We start from the raw sequence: 21,315 nt of genomic DNA, 5'->3' as shown, positions 1-21,315 counted from the left end.
ATGATTTGAACTCCTTTTCTTAAAATAGACACACTTCCCTGCTCCCCCTCCTCCATGAGGTAAACCCATGTTACAATTTAACTATCACTTGCACAATTTTTACTGGCACGTTCATCTTGACAATCCCTCCTTTCCCCATGACACCCTCCAGAGTCCAGAAAACACACATTTGTTTGAAGGGACCCCTGCCAGTTATTTGTTTCGTTCTCACCACTCACTCTTTTTCCACGTCACACACTCCCTCTCTCCCTGTTCCTCTCTCTCTCTCTCTCTCTCTCTCTGCAAGACCCTCCCATTCTCCCTCCTGCAATCCCTTCTCCACCTCTGTCTGTTCTCAGTGCCTGTGTTCTCCAGGCGAGCACACAGTCAGCCTGAACTTGTCAGCAGCGGCAGAGCAGATCAGGTTTCACACACCCCTTCATTGAATAACAGAGGATCCGAGCAGCTGGAGCGACTGTCCTTCATTGTCTGTCTAAAGAAGGTGAGCTGTCTTTTCTTCTGCATTTCTGTTCCTGCCTTACCTGCCCTCTTTCCACTTTGATCTCACTATTTTTTTTTACCCTCTCACTCGCAGTTTAACCTGCCAGGATGAACTGCTCAGTTTGTTTATAGAAACTCAGTATGTAGAGTAAATATCCTCAGGCTGCTGTGTTTTGTGTTAAAGAAGAAAATCATGTTGTATAATCTCTAAAAAAAAAGAAGAAGAAGAAGAAGAAACAAGAATATATTGACCGTTTCCTCTGATTTCAATAACTTGCTTTAACAATAAGAGGAAGTAGATTTGCTCAGTTACTTTATGGCCTTAACCTTGTTAAATTATTTGCCCAAGAGAGCTACACCCATAGAAAAACCACAGCTGATAGAATTAACTGATATTTAAATATTGTGCTGAAGTTTTGTGCAGAACATGTTTTTCTTCATCCTAATTAAAGTTGTACTGCCTGCTACTCTGACATACAAGCATGGGTATGGACAAACAGAAGGTATGGAGGTATCACACTTCGATGCAGCGTTTCTGTGTGTTTACACTATGAACACAGCAGTGACAGCACAGCCAGACGTGTTATAATAATCCTACACCATGTCATCATTTTTCCCAAGACTCTTCCTGTAACTTTTAAATGTCAACACTTCCTGTAGACTCTATGACAGAAAGTATAGAGGTATAAAAGACAAGCTTAAAGGGCACTTTTTCTCCAAGAAACTAAATAGGTGTAGGCTTAACATTTATATTTACCATTTACGAAATGCCACACCGTTTTTTTTTCCATTGCCATTTTGCAACAAACAGCATTGCAACCTCTTTCTCTGTGACTCAGTCTGTGGGTTTCTTCTCCTGTTTCGCATGAGTGGGTCATTGTGTTCATTTGTCTTTCTGTCTTGTTTCCAGACACATCAAGACAGAGCTTTGGCCATGAGGTGATCACTCTAGACACCTGTTTTGTCTGGCCAAGTCTCACCTGTAGACATGGAGTTACGCGAGGGTATGCGGTGGTGTTGGAGGCGGCCGTTGAGGGCCGCTGTAGGTGTGTTGCTGCTGCTGGGGCTCAGCCTGGCCCAGTCCGACCCTCCACAAGCTGCCTGTCCAGCAGCCGTGGCCCCACACGGCCTCACCCAGCCCCACTACCAGAACACGGCAGAGGAGAACGGCATCGTGGGTTTCATGTCAGCTCTGGTCCAGTCCTTCATGCACACAATCCAGCCCAACCCCTTTCCTAAAGGTCAGTCTTGTCAGTATTACTCACTGACCAAACATTTTTAAACTCTGATGCACAGAACATCGTATTTCACTATTTTCACTCATAGCTTTTGTTTGTTTATCACCAGTTGAACTTGATTATTTTCATTTTCTGCCACTTTCTACTCTTTCAACATCTCAGAGGCGAAAATGGCACTTCACATTCATCCGACAGTTTTGGTTTTTTAGATTTTTACACTCAAAATATATGAAGAATTTATGAGATATGATGTTCTGGTACCACTTTACAATAAGACCACCTTTATAAATGATTCATTAGTGGTTTATTCTATTTTATTCAATTTGATTCGTATTATTTTGTCATGCACCAATAATGCTCCCAGCCTTAACCCAACAGGCTTACAAGACACCTTTATTTAGAACAATATTCCAGAAACCAGAGTAGCATTAAAAGTAAGACTAAACAATTCTGCCATCATCAGTGCACAGGAACATTTCTGGATTTTGAACAGACATTTCATTTAATATAGATATTTTTAATTCATTATAATAAATACAGTACAGAGGAAAACTTCTCCTAAATTCAAGGGCCAGAGGAGAGATGACTTTTAATCTCATTGCTTACTGAGCTCACTTTGAAAAGTAATTGGCATCTGCTTTGATAATTACTCATTTTTCATGTTAAAACATTTAATGGTTCCAGCTTCTCAAACGTGATGCTTTCTTTTCCTTCAAATTGTTATAATAATTTCAATTTATTAAATCATTTTGAGGTTTGGACTGTTGGTTAGACAAAACCAGCATCGTGAAGGTGTCACTCTGGGTTCTAGGTCATTCGAAACTTTTTCAAACCAACAATCAGTCGATTAATGGGGAACATAATCAGCAGATTTGTCCAAAGTGAAAAACAGACAAAGACAAAACAGTTCTGACTACAACAACAAAGTCTGTTTGTACATTAATGCATGGGTAATAATAATAATGATAATGATCTAATCACATTATATATATATATGTGCATTACAATCACAGGGGACTTTTTCTGCATTGAGTACTTTTACTTTCAATACAGACAAAAGAAGTGTTTCCAACGTCATAACCAGTAAGTATAATGCAAAACATGAAATTATCTAAATAAACACCCTCCCCTGCTTCCTTTTACTGGCTAATGTACCACTCATTGTGACCTTTCCTGGGAAAATGTTAATATAGCCATTAAGAACGACTATACAGAAATGCCTGATCTTCTTGCTAATGGTCTTGTTTGCTTATGTAGGTCAGATAGAGGCATCAGTATTGAATCAACACTGTTTCATAAACAGTTAAAAAACTCCATGTTTTAACATTTTCAATGCTGGACAGAGTATTTTTACAACGTGTTATTACTACTTATACTGAAGGAAAGGCTCTAAATACCACCTCCACCACCCTTTGTCCAGACGGATGCAATTTAAATCACATTGAAATCATTTGGCTTTCAGGTTCTGCACTGAGAAAAATTTCCCTACAGGGGCAAAGGTGACACATCAGGTTTAACCCTCACATCTGCTCTAAAGCTAATAATCGCCGTACAAATAAGAAAGATGACGGGATCAGTTAATAAGTAAACTAATGGAAATTCTTGTATTCGGCTGGTCAATCTTTAACCTTTATATCCTGCTCTGACCTTTTTTAGGCAGGTGATTCCTGAAACTCAGGCTTGTGTCACACCTGTGCTCATGTGGTCTTCCGTAATTGCTCCATAAACCTCTGTTTTGTGTATTACTTCCTGATCTGTATTGATTTCAAAGTGGAAAACAAATGGACACAGGACCATATCAAACAACCTTTGTTCAAAGTCATTACTCATTGTGCAGTCAGCATGTTGGATATGGCAAGTCAGTGTTGCTATTGTAAGTGGATTTCAACCAGTAGCCACTTACTGACTTATAAGGAGATCATGTTTTTTTTCTCCATGTCAACCAGTGGGTGGACACAGTTGTCTGAACACACTGTCAGTTGAAGCCCTTTGATAAGGCAAATCTTTTATGACTTAATGTAAACTGTGGGTTTCTGCTTCACAATAAGCCACTAAGCTGGATGTTATGAGGGTTAATAAGTAAATTATAAACGTTTTTCCTCTGTGGCTGAAGGCTGAATGCTGAAGGCATTAGGACTTGTTCTTAATGAATTAATAGCTAGAAAGACAAAACAAGCTGTGTCTGTAGAGGTTATCATATACTAATCAAATACAGTACTTCACTCAAATGTAGATTCATAATCTGGCAACCCAAAATGTATTTTTATTTATACAATTTCATGATTCATTATAGATATGTAACTGGCTATAAAAATCTCATTTTAATACTGATGCCTCTATTTCTATATAGTTATTCTTCTTGCCACGGGGTAAGTGTGAAAAACATTTTAGTTGTTTGGTCTGAGATAGAATTAGCGGGGAGCTTTATTATGCAGGAGCAAAATCAGGACATGTTGGGTTTTCGTCGGCAGGAACTTAACACGACTACCATCCAGCCAAAAGCAAACATGAAACAGTAAAATAAAATAGATACCTGAAAGTGCAAACAGTGGCGACAATCTAGCATTCAAAACTACTTCCAATTATGATGCTGAATTAAAAATAACACAAACTAGTGTCTACTTACAAAAGTAACTAAAATAAAATAAAATAAAATAAAATATACAGGAAATATCTTTGTTTGTCTTTGGTCAAATTTGTCAACACAACAATCATGTGGAGGCAATAGTGCATCTGTTTATTGAGACTGGGAACTCTACGTGACTGTGAGTCGATAATAAAAATAATGAAAAACAATGAGATGGATGAAAACTAAACTAAAACTAGTCATTTGAAACTTTGTAAATTTTTAGAATTTTAAATTAGACACAGAAGGTTTTAAAAAAAATGAAATGCAAATCCATGAGGTAAAATGCAAATTTCCAGGATATTTATAGCAGACCACAGTCTGATGTGACACGGACAGATGGTGAGAACGACACAAATAGCTTGTGTGATGAGCACCTGAATGTTTTTTCCCCTTGTCTCAGTTACAAGTGTCTGTGTTTAGTGAATCAATAACTGGGTTCTCTGGGATCATAAACTGCAGGCTTTGTATTGTATTTTTTTTGTGTTGTAAAAACCTAATCTCTCATGAAAGCTGTCCTGGTTTCCTAGTAACCACAAGATGGAGGTGTCAGATTTCCACTTTTACAATGAGTGAGATTGAGATGTTTGCACGGAGCACAGGACACATTGTCCCCACTGCATTGCTGGGCTTTTGTGCACGGATAACTAGGACAGAGAGCGGTGGCGTCGGCCTCAAAAAAGCTGTGTTCCTCTGAAGTTCCTCGAAAAACATTTTTCTCTCTGATTTCTTTTCCTAGATCTTCTCTTGGAAGTATTCCAGCAAACTAAAAATGAGCAGCCAAATCCAGAAATCATCAAAGAAGTAAGTGAATGTAAACTTCTATGTATGGGAAAAAAACATAGACACACCCTCATCAAAGCCCCCTGAGCTGGTAATCTGAGAACGTTAAAGCAGTGTGTGTGTATGTATCCCAGTCGACTGAAGTTACAGAGACTCTTTCATCCACTGTGATTGTGGACTGTCACCACAGTAAAGTAAAACTACTGTCTGGTGATGTCTCACTGTGTTTGACGTCACAACAGACCACAAAGACCTGCCTCTGTTCTGTCATCTTGGCCTCAAAATTGATATTTGTGCCATTTTTGCTGTCATACATGTCATTTGTGTGTGTGTGTGTGTGTGTGTGTGTGTGTGTGTGTGTGTGTGTGTATTGTGTTCAGGCCCTGGTGTATCAAGTGGGTTTCCTGGTGTGTGTGGCCATCGGCATCCTTTACATCGTTCTGATGCCCATAGTTGGCTTCTTCTTGGCGTGCTGTCGCTGCTGTGGCAACTGTGGTGGGAAGATGTACCAGAAGCAGACGTCCTCCATTCACTGTCGCAGAAGAACCCTCTACTGGAGTGCATTCATCACCACAGTCATTATCCTGTGAGTGTGTGTGTGTGTGTTTGTACTCTCATGTGCATTTCTGAACAGCATAATGACGTGTTATCTGAAATTAGCATCGAAAAAAGACAGCTTGAATGTGCATGCCTCGCTGCCTGTGCGCGTCTCCTTTGGATTGACATTATGTTCAAGACACAAATTTAATTGTTCCTGTGTTTATGTGTGTGTGTGTTTGTAGTGCAGGAAACATATGCATGTTCAGAAGTAACGAAGCCCTCAAAGTGAGTGCGGACCAGAGTCCAGAGGAGCTCAACAAAACTATAAACAACATCAATACCTTCCTGACTGCCGTGCCTCAGGTGAGAGAAACCCTCATGTTTATTTTTCTTCACAGGCAGCACTGCATTACTTAATTGTACAAAGGATGCTACATGGGCACAGTTTATCACTGGATCTCTGAATGCAAATTCAGACCCTAGCATGCAAACTGATAGGCATGTATCATCAACATCCAGAAACACTGCTGACTTGTCTGGGACTGAGCTCATCTGAGACGGACTGACGCAGATTCAGGTTGTTTTCAGAAATCATTGACCTGCAGGCTGAAGAGAAAAAAAGGACCATCCAGATCGTTACCAGCGCTAACCTCAAAAGCCAGCATCTGTGATGTTATGTGGGTGTGTTAGTGTCCATGGCATCATGGGTAACGGTTACATCAGTGAAGGCCCCATTAATGCTGAAAGGTTCATACAGGTTTTTGAGCAACATGCTGCCATCCAGATGAAGTCTTTTTCAGGGATGCTCCTGCTTATTTCAGCAAGACAGTGCCAGGATACATTCTGCATGTATTACAACAGTGTGGCTTCATATTAAAATAGTTCGGGTACTAGACTGACCTGCCTGCAGTCCAGACCCGTCTCCTATTGAAAATATGTGGCTTATTATGAAGTACAAAATACAACAACAGAGACCGCGGACTGTTGAGCACCTGAAGCCGCATATCAAGCAAGAATAGGAAAGAATTTCCCTTTCAAAACCTTTCAAAATAAATTAATGTCCTCAGTTCCCAAACATTTACTGATTGTTGTTAAAAGAAACAGTGATGTAACACAGTGATAAACTTACCCACATCCAAACTTTTTTTTGTTCTGTTTTTATTTATGTTTTACATAGAAATCAAACTTTTTGGAATTAGGATTGTACTACAAATCAATACCAATACAGCTACTAATGATAATAATAACAAAAATGACAACAAGTCCCTACATTATATCTAAAAATAGTCAGTCTGCTCAAAAGTAATAGTAGCACCACTAAAGTAGCACGTCCAATCCAAAGACAGATAATTCTCCAAATGATACTACTGCTAAATATAATGTTGTATCATCAGCATACATAACTCATTTTGCTTGATTTAGAACAAGAGGAAAGTCGCTGGTGAGGATAGAGAATAATAATGGTCCAAAGCAGCTTACTTGTGGTACACCACACTGTAGTCTTTCACAACTGAAATGAACTACCATTATAATATACACAATTTTCTATTAGACAAATAATTGTTAAATCAGCATATAGTGTGAGATGCAATCTCTCTTTGTAATATTTTAGTTTATCTTACAACAAAAAGTGAACAAAAATCTACTAATAGTGCCCCAACTAATTAACTGAGGTGCACAGTAAGACTGTGGAAATACAGAGGTCAAACATTTAACGATGTTAAACCATGAATAACCTCGTTGTCACATGAAGTCCTGGCCCCCTGCCATCAGTGTCCTGTGAGGCGAAAGCTTTTGTGTGAGATGCAAACAGACCCCCCGAATCTCCAGTCAGTCCACTGATTAATGATCAGCTCTGCTCTCTGCAGTGTCACAGTGTCAATACACTTATCTCAAGATACGGCAGAGTGGGAACAGGTTGGAGGGAAAGACGGGGTTGCGTTCTGTTTGTCCTTCTTCATTTGCAAAAGCTGCTATGCATGATTAGCTCATGGAATCAGTCCTTGACACAGTGTATGATGTATTTAAAGTCATATCTTGTTTGCACACTTTGAAGTTGTTTGTTTTTCCTCCGCTTATCTCCAGCAAGTCCACTATGTAGTGGATGAGAGCTACAGAACTGTACAGGAGGTCACCAGAAACCTAGATGGTGAGAACACGGAACTAATAATGTAAAACTAAAGAAACCACATTTGTTTACTGTGATCGCTGTGATACGGTGTCTGCTCTCAACACGTCACCATCTCACATGTGTTTGTCTTTATGAATCAGCCATTGGACCACAGCTGGGAGCAGAGATCCAGGACCAATTCAGAGGAACCCTGGATCCAGCGCTGCACTCGGTTAGACTTCTGGACCAAGGTACGGTGTATCTGCATTCTCCGCCCTCATTCAGCAGGTGAATGCTTGTGTACATATTTGACAGGACAGCTGTGATCACATAGGCGGGGACCTGCTCATAAGATCTGCTTACATATTGAATTAAGCCTGTGGTGTACTGACAGGTTTTTTTTTAAAGCAGCTGTTTTCATTAGTAATTACGTAACTAGAAGAGTGTACTGAGCAAAGTGGAGATTCACACCTGACAACAGATGGCGAAGCACCTACTGCAATGCCACCGCAACTGCCAGATTCAACCAGCAGAGATTTGTAAAGTTCTACCATCATTAATATGACATCCACATACGCTGTCCTGAGGTCAAACAAGATTTCAAACTGAAGCAGCTGTTGATCACTTGTTGCCCCTAGCGGCCAGAAGACAGAGAAGTCAGCTGTCAATGGTCGCATAAAACTGAGCAGTCAAAAAGTAAATTTATTGCCTCACAGTTGTATGTCTAGACTCATATAGTGTAGTGAAGACGGAAAAGGAGTTTAATATGGGAGTTAGCACCATTTAATAAAAGGTATTGAATGTATTTTGTGACAAAATGGAAGTCATCACTATACATGTGTGATTTCAGTGACTTAGAGAGGAGTACAGATGACTGATAGACAGCTGGGCATTATGATGTCACAGTGAAATTGACCTTTGACCTTTTAGACTTAAGATGTCATCATTTCATCTTTTTATCCTATTAGATATTTAAAATCTTGGCTGTCGAAAAGGTGTTCAGTGAGACCACAGGGACCTTGTCCTTTGACTCTTGTCCGGCAAAATTTAATCAGTTCATCTTTGAGTCCAAGTGAATATTTGTGTCAAGTTTGAAGAAGTTCCCTCAAGGCGTTTTTGAGATATCACATTCACAAGAATGCAATGACCTGAAAACATAATGCCCGTGGCCGTAAAAATATGAAGGAATGAAAGTAATTTAAAAGATGGCTTTTCATTTTTTTTCAAGAATTTTGAATTACCAAGGTCCTTCATCACACAGTCATGGATGGACATCAAAAAATCAGGCTTATTGGTCCAGTAGTATTTGAAATTAGCTGCAGACAAGCTGTAGTTCCAGACACCACGCAGTACACACACACACACACACACACACACACACACACACACACACACACACACACACACACACACACACACACTCACACACAGCAGTGATTAACCTCTCATGGCATGGATAATAAAAAATAAAAGAGAAATGAAAATGAGTTTTAAAATATTGTATGCATACATCAAGCATTTATGTCTTAAACATCCTATTTTTGAGGTTGGGCTAAGAGTAATTATATCAGTGACATGATGCTCAGTGTGGGAGCTTTTACATTTCTGTGCCCAGAAACCACTTGTATCAAAATCTGTCAACAAACTAAAAACCCATTTAAGATCTCATTGAAAGCAGAATTAACTGCCAGACGAGAATAGTTTCTGTCTTTGAATCATGCAGCCTTGCAGTGGATAGTTGCAATTTAATTAATTCAAGAACAGCAAAACAATATTAATCCGTTAATCCATTGGGTTTTGTCATTTGTTTTGTTTTTTTTGCTGCTGTAATTCCATCTTTTCCAAGATGGCAAATTAAGTGCTGATACATAATTTACAGACACGTCTCTTAACACTGCTCTTAGAGTAACACAAAGTAGGCTTGATGGCTTAGTAGAGCAACATGGAAAACATTTTCAGCGCTTCACTAAAAGCAGCTGGATAATATTTTCCCCTCATAGTTATTTTCCTATTTTTCTCTTTCTGTTATGGTGCTCACTTTTTGTTTTAGAACATCCATTCCTTTCAGCTTTTTAAAAGGCTTTTGAATTTAGCACCAAAAATCTCACAGCTCAAAGTCTTAAAATTCAGTTTTTTGTAAACGTACATAACCTGTACATAACCTGGCATAGAACTAATATGCAGACATTTATATCCAAATATAGCTTAACGCAAGGTCTAAATCTGTATACTTGCATTGACACATCTAACTGTCACCAATTTGTGGTTTAATGATCATTATTTTTTAAACTTGTGCATATTCCTACTAATATTTATGCTTTTGTATGGTGCAGAGACTATAAATACTGATGCTCAACTGAACAAGCTGAACTCGTCTTTGGTCCAGCTGCAGTCCAGTGTTGATCTTCTCCAAGCCAACGTCACGGCTGTTAAGAATCAGATCAATCAGACTTTATCCAGGCCAGACTGCTCTGGCTGTGTCGGCCTGATTCCTGAGCTACAGAGACTGACACTGGACGCCTCATTCTCTGTGAGTACTGACTTTGCATAACTTGGGGTGTAGAATGAGATACTACCGTGTTTTCTTCTCGAATGGATGAATTAAAACAACAAAGGCAAATTAAATGAGCACAGCCTGAACATCCACTCCAATCGGCTAAATTGTTTTATGCAAAAGGGGAGTCTGACCTCTCAGATTACAAACACACTGAAGTACAGACTACGAATCAATAAGACATCATCATGAAGCAACAGGAGGACCCATTTATGCAATCAAGCCCCTCTGACGCAGGCTGAGACAGTGTGACACATGATAATATTTCCCCATTTTTGGCTTCGTCAGGACAGATGATTTGTCCTCCCATCTGGTCTTCTCTATTCCTCCTACGCTCGTCTAACACTGACACATACAGACTCCCCTCTCCTCACCCCCTTTTCTCTCCCCTCCTCTCGTCTTCCACTTCCTTTGCTCACCTCCTGTCTCTTCTGGTCTCCTCCTGTCTTCACTCTTCCTCCCTTCTTTTCTCCTTTTGTCTTTTCCTTTCCCCTTCCCTTCCCTTTACTCTTGTCTCCTCTCTTCTCCTCATCAGTATTTAAATGAACATGCTGTGTAATATATAATCTTCATCATGATGACAAGAATAACAGTTTAAAAGCAGAGACACCGTTTATTACTCTTTGATATCAACTCATTTAATTGTGATGCTTTCATAACATCAGTAGAAACTTATGGGTGCTTGTTTTGCTGAGGTCTGCTGCCCCCTTCTGTCAGTTTTAAAGTATAACGTGATTACATGTGATTACTGGTCACAATGGTTGCACGTGTGTGACTCTGGCTTCTCTCCACAGACTTCCAGCTTGAAGGAGCTCCGGTCTGCAGTGGATGAAGTCATCAAAACTGATCCCAAATCCAAAATCAAGGAGGTCAGTGACTTCTGGCAAACACACACACACACACAAAAAAGCAAATTATCTTATCAATCTTCACAATATAGTGTCTCCCTTGTTAACAAATCTAAATAGCGGACAGATTGGAGGGAAGAGCGTGAACAAGTTTTAACCAAAGATAAAGCGAAACATGGATTTGTGCACACTTTGTGGTGAAGTTAATGTGTGTAATTAGAAATAAATCACTTCATTGAATACAACAAAGCTACTTTTTCATAGGAAACAGCTTGACAGCAAGACACAATCCAAATATAGACACACAAATACTGTATTTCAAAACTATTCTCAACAAAAATATAAATGCAGCGCTTTTGTTTTTGCTCCCATTTTTCATGAGTTGAGGTAAAAGATCTTCCATTAAAAACCCATGTTAGTGGGGACGTCTCCTCAGCCAAAATAATTCATCAATCCATCAGCATCCCTATATGCCACACATGTCAGATGGATTTTAGCAAAACTGTGATCAAAATTTAAGAGAAATAAATCATTTGCATAGACTGAGATCTTTTGCTTCAACCCATGAACAATGGGAGCAAAAACAAAAGTGTTGCGTTTATGTGTTTGTTCAGTGTATTTATGTGATATCATGAAAATGAATGTGCTGCTTGCCTTCATTTCAGGTGGAGGACTATTTCAACAGCATCCCCCAGACAGTGACCAATGACACCAAGGATGTAGTTCAAAGTGAGTGAGCAACTTTCATTTCTCTTTCAGATGACAGCTTCTTAATGAACTTATAAGATAAATTTCAATAAAAAATACACTTGTGTGGTTTTCAGACAGCAAGCAGCAGTTGGATGACATAAAAGCGCAGATCTCCCAGGTTACCAATGACATCCCTTTATCTGCTCTGACCAACATGACGGACACTCTGAAGCACTACCAGAAAGAAATCAGCAAGGTCACACCAGAGCTCGAGAAAGTGGAGCACATTAGGTAAAAAGTCTGGATGTGCAGACACAATATATTGAATATCACTATTAAAAAAATGTTCAATACCATACCGAACTGTGATGAAATCTACTCTAATATTAAATGGTTAATCAATTTTTTATTATGTTTATTTTATTTTATAAAAGGACGGCTGCTGACTGCTGCTTTGTTTTTTTGCAAATTTACATGCATAATTCAAACATTCACTGCCAAAGACAATTCAGGCCAAATTTTTGCACATACTTAAGTCATGATTTGCTACTTTTATTTAACTTAATTTAAAGCAGATACATTTGATCTATGCCAGAAAAAGAAAACCTGTCCTCATGTGTGTCCGTTTTTCCAGATGGGCAGTGTGTGTCGTCTTGTGCTGCGTGGTCCTCTTGGTGGTGGTGTGTAACTTCCTGGGTCTGGTCCTGGGCCCTCTGGGTCTGAAAGCCAGAGCAGACCCCACAAAGCGCTCCTGCACAGCGGACTGTGGAGGCACCTTCCTCATGATGTGAGTGCTGCTGGGTCGTAATTTTAGCCTCAGTTTCAATCACATTGCTGATCTGTTCTGACTGCTGTATGATTTTTTTTTGATCCGACTGCAGGGGTGCAGGTTTCAGCTTCCTGTTCTCCTGGCTCTTCATGATTTTGGTGGTGGTTCTGTTTCTGCTGGGCGGGAACATGTACACTCTGTTCTGTAAGCCCTGGAACGATGGACAGCTGCTAAAGGTAGCAGTGCAAACTCATACACCTGCACACACGCATCAGAAATACAAAATATGCTACAGACACAGAGTTCAGTATCTTATATTATTTTCTCTTCTCTCCGCAGTTAATTGATACTCCAGGTTTAATTCCAGGGTTGGAGATTGGTCCAAATTTTGGATTGAAAACCAACCTCAACATCTCTGATATCTATAGGTATGTATATGTATATATTTTTTTAATGTTTACACTCCCTTTTTCTTTGAGTCTCAAGTCAGCAGCACTTTACATCTGTAACTGTGATTAGTGGTTAAGTTATTAAGAGGAACCCTGTTATTATTAAGTTATTAAGTTGACCTGATATAACCTTTATGGAGTGAGATCAGTCTCAGTACTAATGAATACACACAGCAGGATTAACACCAATGTATTCTGGGATTTATATATATTTTTCAGTGCACATAGTGCGTAGTTATTATACTCAGTATAATACAAATCCACATGTAAAAATATATTATATCTTAATTGTAAATATTTCTGATGCACATGTATATATGTATGTATATACATTTTACATCACATACATTTTACATTTTTGAATTACTGTCTTTGCACATTGTACATTTTTTCTATTTCTCTATATCTCTATGCACATTCCTTGGTTTATATTTTGCACATTCCATCCATCCTTTGTTTTTAATCCAGTATAGCTTTTTAAATTAAAATTATTTTTTCTATTATTTTCACCATGTTTTCAATTATCATTCATGGGTTTATCTTTATCTTTATCTATATACCAAAAAAAATAACTAACTGTCTCAGTTAAAATTAAATTTCTGTAAGTGCTCCATCACATCTTTCAGGAAGGTTAGTGGGCTGGTGTTTTTTTTTTTTTGTTTTTTTTTTCTGTTTCGAATTGAACAAAATCAGTCTTCATGCTAACACTGTCTGTCCTTACTGATCCCTAGATGGACTTACTGAGACATATTTTAGAGTTTCAGTGTTGATCTGAATAGCCTGCGTAATATTTTGAGCTGCAGCTGTCCATGTCTGGTGCATACAGATGAGAAATGGACATGTTCTGTTGCCTTTCTCCACTGGTTTCCACTCCCAGATCCCCCTCGCAGGCGTCTCTCAGTTGGCCCAGTGTGGCTGTACAGCCTCTTTGTGCCAATGCATCATGAATTTTAGATGTAGCTCCTTTAGTTATAAGTTTGGACAAGAACAATGTATCCATAATGGAACCAGGTGGCTCTTAAGGCATAGATGGATATTTGAAAAAGTTTGAGTTTATGTATGTTGAATTTTTCCTGTAGTTGATGTAACATGAGAAAAATCTTATCTGTTTCTTGACTTTTGTAGCACTTTCTTTTTCTTTTTACCTTTTATATTGCAATGTTTAATGAAAATTCCCTGTATATGAAAACACCTACTTCACAATAAATCTGATTCTGACTTGATGTTAATGTTTACAGAGAGTGTGAGGACAACCAGCCTCTGTGGACGACGCTCCACTTGTACGAGGTCATAAACCTTGAAGACCTGCTCAATGTGTCTAAAGTGAGTTTCCTGACTGTCTTGTTCAATTGTTCAAAATTAATTACGTTAAAATCTGCAATAACTTGTTGAAACTCTCATACTTTATAATGTTTTCTTCTCTCCTCCGTCTCCAGTACACAGAGCAGATCGAGCAGCACTTTGAGAATACAAACATCAGTCTGTCCACCATCACTCTCCTGAGCCCTGAAGAAAAAAATCAACTCAGGAGCTTCTCCAACACAACTAAAGATTTTGACTCCACGGCTCTCACACAGCAGGTAGGCATCATCTTTGTGCAGATTTACTGTGTTTACATGTATCCATGTTTAATGTGTATTTGTGATCCAGTCTTCTTTGCTCGTCTCTCTCAGATGAACAACATTTCCAGCATCAATCTGAACACAACAGCAGATAAACTTGATGGCCTCGCTACAACTCAAGTGAGTGATGAGACATAAAAGGGATAGTTCAGATTTTCTGTAGTGGGGTTGTATGAGGTGCTCATCCATATTCAGTAGATGCCAGTGGAGGAAGCTAAGACATTTACAGCTGTGGACAGGGTCAGCAGCTTAACAGCTATTTCAGATGGGACACCGCCGTTATAAACCAAAAACAAATATTGCTCCGTCCAAAGCAACCAGACTCCTTTGTCAAAAACAGTAATTTTACCTCACAGAACAATGGAGTTGCCGGCCAACCACTGCCTCAATTCATTAGTTTGTTCATGTGTTTGTGTGACTTCAGAGTTTTCAAGGGTTCGTTTTGATATGTCAAAGTCCCATAATAACACAAACAAACTAACCATTTGAGGCAGCAGAAAATCATCAACTTCTGTTTTGTTCGAGGTAAAAATGACTGTTTTTGCCAAAGGAGTCTGTTGGCTTTGCAGAGAGTGATATCTGGCTTGTATAATGGAAAATTCATGCCAGGAGAGGCTGTCTGCCCGAAAACTAAAAATTTTTGACTGAAAATGAAAATATTATTAATATAAGGTACACTTGAACTGATATTGATTTTTTTTTAGGTGGACCTTTTTTTAGGCGGCTAAAAAGCATTTTACAAGAATTGCGTTTTGTTGCTGACCCTGTCCGCAGCAGCACATTGCCTAGTTTACTACACTGGTACTTCCGCTGCTTCTCCAAACTAGGGGTCAAGTTGAGGGCCATCTACTGTACGTAATACACTTTCTATGGATAAGTACCTCATGCAATCCCACTTCAAAAACTTGTCCCTTTAACATAATTTACACTTCACTCAGATTTTCTGCACTGTAAACATGTCACATGACTCTTAACTGGATGCATTTTTTTCTGATGCTTATGCTCTATCTACTAACCAACCATTTGCCTGTTTCTAGACAAACACTGATATTCAAACACAGCTCCAAAATCAGGCCCGGGACCTGAGGCAGATCCAGGCCAACATAGAAACAACCATCAACCCACAACTGGTGAGTAGCTTGCACTATTCTGGCTGCTGTCTCTCCTAATATCCTCATTCTGGTCCTCCTTTTCCCCCATTAAACATAGACATCTTCTGCTTTTGCCCTCAGGAAACCCTCAACTCAACCATCAAGAGCCTTCGATCCATCGCAGAGAAAATCAATGTGAGTACACTGACTAACACCTGGAACTGCCCAGAATAAAGATCGTTCTCCTCACTTTCCTTCTCTCTGTGGCTCATTTCTTTCCTCTCTGACTCTTCCAGGGATCGGTGGGGGAGGTGCTGAGCAACGTGGACGCAGCACAAGACTTCCTCAACACAAATACAACACAGATCGTCAAGACCGTGAGTAGAGCCAAGAGTCACATGAGTTAGGAGAAAAAGTGCTCCATGTGGTGCGTTAATGCCTGTGGTCGGTCAGTCATTTAGCTGGAGGGCGGTGAGGGAGGGGGAGGTGCTGCTGCAGCACAGTGATTACGAGTTTGCTGCTTGTAGTTGGAACAATGTGCTTATTGGTTCCACATCCACAGGGCATGAATTACATTTCGTCACCAATCATATCTGTCTCCAATTGTTATGAATGCTTTGAAGGGAAGCAGATGTACTGGAGGATCTGGGATGGCATTTAGGGATTATTTTATGTCGAAGCTCCATCTTGTGTCGTGTAAAAGTTGCTGGTAGGATCCTTACAAAAACTAAACATGTTACACCATTTAATTAGAAATTAAAGTTACATAAAAATAATTTAATATGACATCTGGTTTGATCAAACTTATATTTACATTTTTATTGAACTTATTATACTATAATTACTTTATGAACTATGCCTGACCCATAATGTCAATAAATCCCATGAAAAGATCAAAAACGTGTTAATCCATCTCTCTATATCTTATGACTTCTCAACTGTGTCTGTGACCCCAAACCCAGTTCTCTCAGCTCACAAATGTGAAGTTTTTGTGTAACAAAACTTCACATTTTAGCAAAAGTTGTCTAAACAGCAATAAACATTGCATTTGTTGGGAACTCTTTGAAGAATTTACAACATTTACAACTGCAGTGCCCATATTTATTGTAATGAAGGATTGTGAGAATGTGGCTCATTTATGTGTTCTTAATAGTTTTTGGACAATAATGGAATAAGCTGTATCAGGCTTTTGCTGCACAAATAATACTTGTTAGTGGGAGTAATTGTTGGTTTTGGTCTTTTCATGGGATTTGTGGACAATAAGAGACATATAGAAGATCACCAGACTCATCCTTTAATGTTTTAATGCATTCTGTGAAGCATACTGAATTGTCTCTGTGCATGAAATGAACTATACAAATAAACTTCCCCTAATTGCCTCGCCTCGTCTAATCATAATGCTATGGCAGTTAATTACGGGTCACTTCAGAGGATTTACCCAGAATTCCACTCGCTTATGCTGGCCAGGCGTTCCACTGATTCCTCATGACTTCTCACTGTAAAGCAGGCAGAAAATGTGTGGAATTTACTCTCTGTCTCTCTCTGTTGATCCCAGGAAAGCAGAAAGTTTTTGGACTGTCAGCTCAGTTACTTCATTGTTTATGCTGACTGGGCCAACCTCACGGTAAACACTTTAACACATTGTGCACGCACTTAAAGCAGATATGTCCAACGGTTCTGTACACGTATGACCTTTTTACACCTTTACGGATGTGTGTATTCTCCCTCAGATCACACAGGAGGTGGGCCGCTGTGGGCCGGTGGCAGGAGCTGTGGACTCTGCTGAGATTATCGTCTGCTCATACATGGTGGAGTCTCTGGTGAGGATCTGATATCGGTAGCTTCACCTAGGGACCTAGGGACTAGTTTGAGAAATTGTTAGGTAAACCTTTTCATCAGTTCTGCACTGAAGTGGGCGTGGTTTATACTAGAAGTCACATTAAATTGGGCAAATTATATTTTCTAACCTAGTATTCATTTGAAATACAACTCTTGAGCCTTCAAAGCATCAAGTTGATTTAATATTGGCGCTTGAGTATTTCTGAAATATATTTCCACATCCTCATACTGTATTTTCATCTCTCTCTCTCTTTTATTTTTAGTTTTAAAGGTAGAATAAGAAGTTTTTTTCAGTTGTTGTTTGTAAATGAACCAGAAAGATGGTTGATTATTGAGTCTCATTCCCAGGACATTAAACTCTGATGTTTTGAGTTTGTAAAGCGTCTAAGGCACAGCAAAATAATGAGGAAAAATGGGCATATGGGCGGAGGGTGGGGTCTCTGCGGATGCAGGCGTCACCACACACTTCAGGTGGGTGGTGGGTCATGACTGAGTCTAAATCTATGCATTGATTTTTGGGAAAATCCTGCATAGTTTGTGTCTAACTAAACTGAATTTTATGGACTAAAACCCACCACCACCCTTTAACTGAGGTACACTGAGCAATAAAAAACTGTTATAAATCGAAAGATTCTGTTTTGCATTGGAAAAAGAAACTCTTTACAGAAAAGATATAAAACATATCCTTCATATTTGTGTTTCTTAATGTGTTAATCTTACTGCAGTTCATAGTACTGAAATATTAAGTAATATTAAAATTAAGTAGTTGTTTATAAATGAGCTTAAATGACAACTGAAGGACTGCCGGTGGGAGACAAACCCACAGTTGCGCATGCTCTACCTGCCACCACTGCTTTACATTTTTTAAATGATTTTTTTCCAGAATAATAAGGAGCAACTTTGGGTACAAGAAATATCAGTTTCCGTCACATTATTTGTGGTTTCCAGAATAACATATTTGTATTTGGGTTCATGCACAGTATTCACCCATGCTGTCTCTCTCTCTTTGTCTGTGTTTAGAACGCGTTCTGGTTCAGCCTGGGCTGGTGCTTGATCTTCTTCATCCCCAGCATCATCTTCACAATCAAACTAGCCAAGTACTACAGGAGGATGAAGTACTCTGATGTCTATGAGTAAGTTGCTTAAACAAAAATACTACAAACGTGCATCTAGTAGATCTGTTTACACAGAGACATAGCCATATGTGCGCATGTTGTGCAAGCCTCATGCGACTGATTCATTCGACTGTGCTGGCCTGACGTTGACCACTGTTAATATCTCTATTTGCAGAGACCACATAATCATGAACCACATCCCGCGGGCCCAGATGAAATTCACCTGACGCAGATGTCCGATGCAGCTTTAAAAGACTGCAGGCATAAATAAAAACACATGATGCACTACTGCACAGATGTGGCACATTGTCACTCCGGTGGAAAGTCTCAAACTGAAAAAAAAAAAGAGTGAGGTTACATACTTACATATTTTTTTAATTCCGATCTTCACCTTAAGGTGGAGATGCAAAGCAACTTATCACGTGACTGCCAGGTTCATACAAAACATTTCATATACCACACGCAGCATCTTTGGATTGACCTCAGGGGGACACAGGGCATAAGGGAAACTGCAGGGAATTTTTCATCATTTTCAATAAAATTTCAAAGAGATTTATTTCATTTATTGTTGTACATAAATGGGCAGCACTTGACAATATGGTACACAAAAATCACAAATGAGAAATGAATCGGGAACGACCTCATAATTAATGAATGCTTAATAAGTAATTCCTGAATAATTGAGTAGTTATGAGGTACATCATCATTACTTTATCACTTACTTATTCTTTTTGTGACCCCTGATCTAAAGTGATACATGATACTGAGTAGTATTCACTCATTACTTCATTAATCAGGAACAGCTAATGAAGAAAATGGTCAGTATGTTGATTGGCAGATGAACTAATCATTTCTTATTGATTGATTATTATAGTGTCTCTCAGTCTGTTTTCTAGTAACTCATCATTATATTCTATATAGTCCTCAAATCACAGTTATTTAGAAATTATGTCATTAGCAGTTCATGAATTATCAGATCAGCTCCTGATTCATTCGTCATTTGTTCGATAATATATCACATATTTGTGTATCCTAAAGTGTCACCCATATGTGATTTGTATGTTTAATAGATGAACTACGAGCTGCTGCTGGAGTCTGAGCATATATACAGTGTGCTCCACATTTCAAAATGTAAAGCTGATTTTTGTTGAGAGTTGATCACATTTACACGTTTATATGCAGCCATGTTTGTGCGCAGCGCTCTCAGAGAACACAGCAGTGTGTAACTGTGCCAACAGGCATTTGTGATGTGCCAGCTCCTGTCTGTACACTGCCGCAACCTAATTTCAATGGGAAATTTTTTTTAAATTAAAACCTTAATTAAACTTGCACTAGTATTGAAAATCAAAGCACTATTTCTAGTATAAATCATGAAATGAATATACTTTTTTTGTGTGACAGATTTGACTGGTCAGCTGATGCCACCGTATCACTGCTACAAACTGCAATTATAACATGTTTTGTTACCATTTTCAACTGTTTTGTAAATATTGGTTTTGACTGATGTGATTTATGATTTGATAATGATGATTTTTGTACATTGTACCACTTTGTACTCAATAGTAGATTGTTTTATCTCTGTCACACAGCACTTTATATGTTTACTCAATGTGATCAAAAGGTTCTGAGCATTTCTGCCCGCTGTTGTGAAAACTACTGTAAGTAAAAACTGTCTCTGATCAACAACTGAGCACCGAGTCAGCTGTGCATTTTTCTACCTTTTAGCCGTAACAGGAGAGGAATCTCACAGATCAGTCAGTGTCCATTTTCCACACTAACCGTGAAAGTACACATTTTTACACCAGTACGTCTCTTTGGATCACACGTGAACCTTCATCACACTGCAACTGCTGAGTTTAAGGCTCTGTAGATCATATAACATATGACAAAAACTAAGGACTTAACAAAAATAATTTATTTAGTTGTGATGTTAGCACTCTGACTTCATGGCAGATCAGTTATCTAAGTCAGTGTTCCCCAACCCTGGTCCTCAGGGCCCACTGTCTTGCATGTTTTAGATGTTTCCCTGCTCCAACACACCTGATTCAAATGATCAGGTTGTTGTCAGGCTTCTGCAGAGGCTTGATGACGAGCTGATCATGCCAATCAGGTGTGTTGGAGCAGGGAAACTGAACTCTAAAACATGCAGGACAGTGGGCCCTGAGGAACACTGATCTAAGTCACTACGTGGTTTGCTTGTAAGCATGAACTGTTTGCAAAGAGTTAAAAGAACAATGTTATATACATAAAGAGCATATTTACACAGATTCCACATATAGACTGCTTATTTAACCTTGTGATTCACTATCGTGGACAGAGATGGTGTCTTTGTGATCATGATTACTGTCATGCATCGACTTCCCCTCTCATGTGACACTGTGTAGAGGAATTAACAAATGAGAAGGGGAAAATTGTGTGGGCTGGTTTAAAACTAAGACGTAAAGATTTAAAAACTGCTCAAATAATCAGAGACAAACCTTGTAGTGAAGAACTTTTTTAAACAATGGGAGTGCTGTAAAGCTCCCATTGTCCCTTCACTACAAGGTTTGTAGGTAGAAGTT

General features: G+C 39.0%; 1 protein-coding gene across 1 annotated transcript; it reads left to right on the top strand.

Annotated features, from left to right (window-relative positions):
- The first annotated feature begins 316 nt into the window (after window positions 1-316).
- On the top strand, window positions 317-20,444 carry prom2 (prominin 2). Its single transcript, XM_084735957.1, has 25 exons — window positions 317-481; window positions 1,391-1,721; window positions 5,084-5,148; window positions 5,508-5,713; window positions 5,910-6,030; window positions 7,753-7,816; window positions 7,939-8,028; window positions 10,111-10,307; window positions 11,126-11,200; window positions 11,845-11,908; window positions 12,004-12,160; window positions 12,504-12,656; window positions 12,751-12,874; window positions 12,978-13,066; window positions 14,326-14,410; window positions 14,524-14,667; window positions 14,761-14,829; window positions 15,747-15,839; window positions 15,942-15,995; window positions 16,097-16,177; window positions 17,356-17,424; window positions 17,531-17,620; window positions 18,660-18,772; window positions 18,930-19,071; window positions 19,108-20,444. Exons 2-24 carry the CDS (start codon window positions 1,469-1,471, stop codon window positions 18,979-18,981), a joined length of 2,508 nt encoding a protein of 835 aa, XP_084592083.1. The 5' UTR covers window positions 317-481; window positions 1,391-1,468; the 3' UTR covers window positions 18,982-19,071; window positions 19,108-20,444.
- The last annotated feature ends 871 nt before the right edge of the window (window positions 20,445-21,315 follow it).

Source organism: Lutjanus erythropterus, chromosome 14, assembly GCF_056507025.1.
Source record: "Lutjanus erythropterus isolate fLutEry1 chromosome 14, fLutEry1.hap2, whole genome shotgun sequence".
NCBI classification, from domain to species: domain Eukaryota; kingdom Metazoa; phylum Chordata; class Actinopteri; order Lutjaniformes; family Lutjanidae; genus Lutjanus; species Lutjanus erythropterus.
Note: the sequence above shows the minus strand (reverse complement) of the source record. Positions and strands in the feature narration are given on the sequence as shown.

Coding starts and splice junctions, on each gene's coding strand:
- prom2 (XM_084735957.1), top strand. CDS start 1,469: ATGGAGTTACGCGAGGGTATGCGGTGGTGTTGGAGGCGGCCGTTGAGG. Junction 1,722..5,083: donor GCCCAACCCCTTTCCTAAAG/GTCAGTCTTGTC, acceptor TTCTTTTCCTAG/ATCTTCTCTTGGAAGTATTC. Junction 6,031..7,752: donor TCCTGACTGCCGTGCCTCAG/GTGAGAGAAACC, acceptor GCTTATCTCCAG/CAAGTCCACTATGTAGTGGA.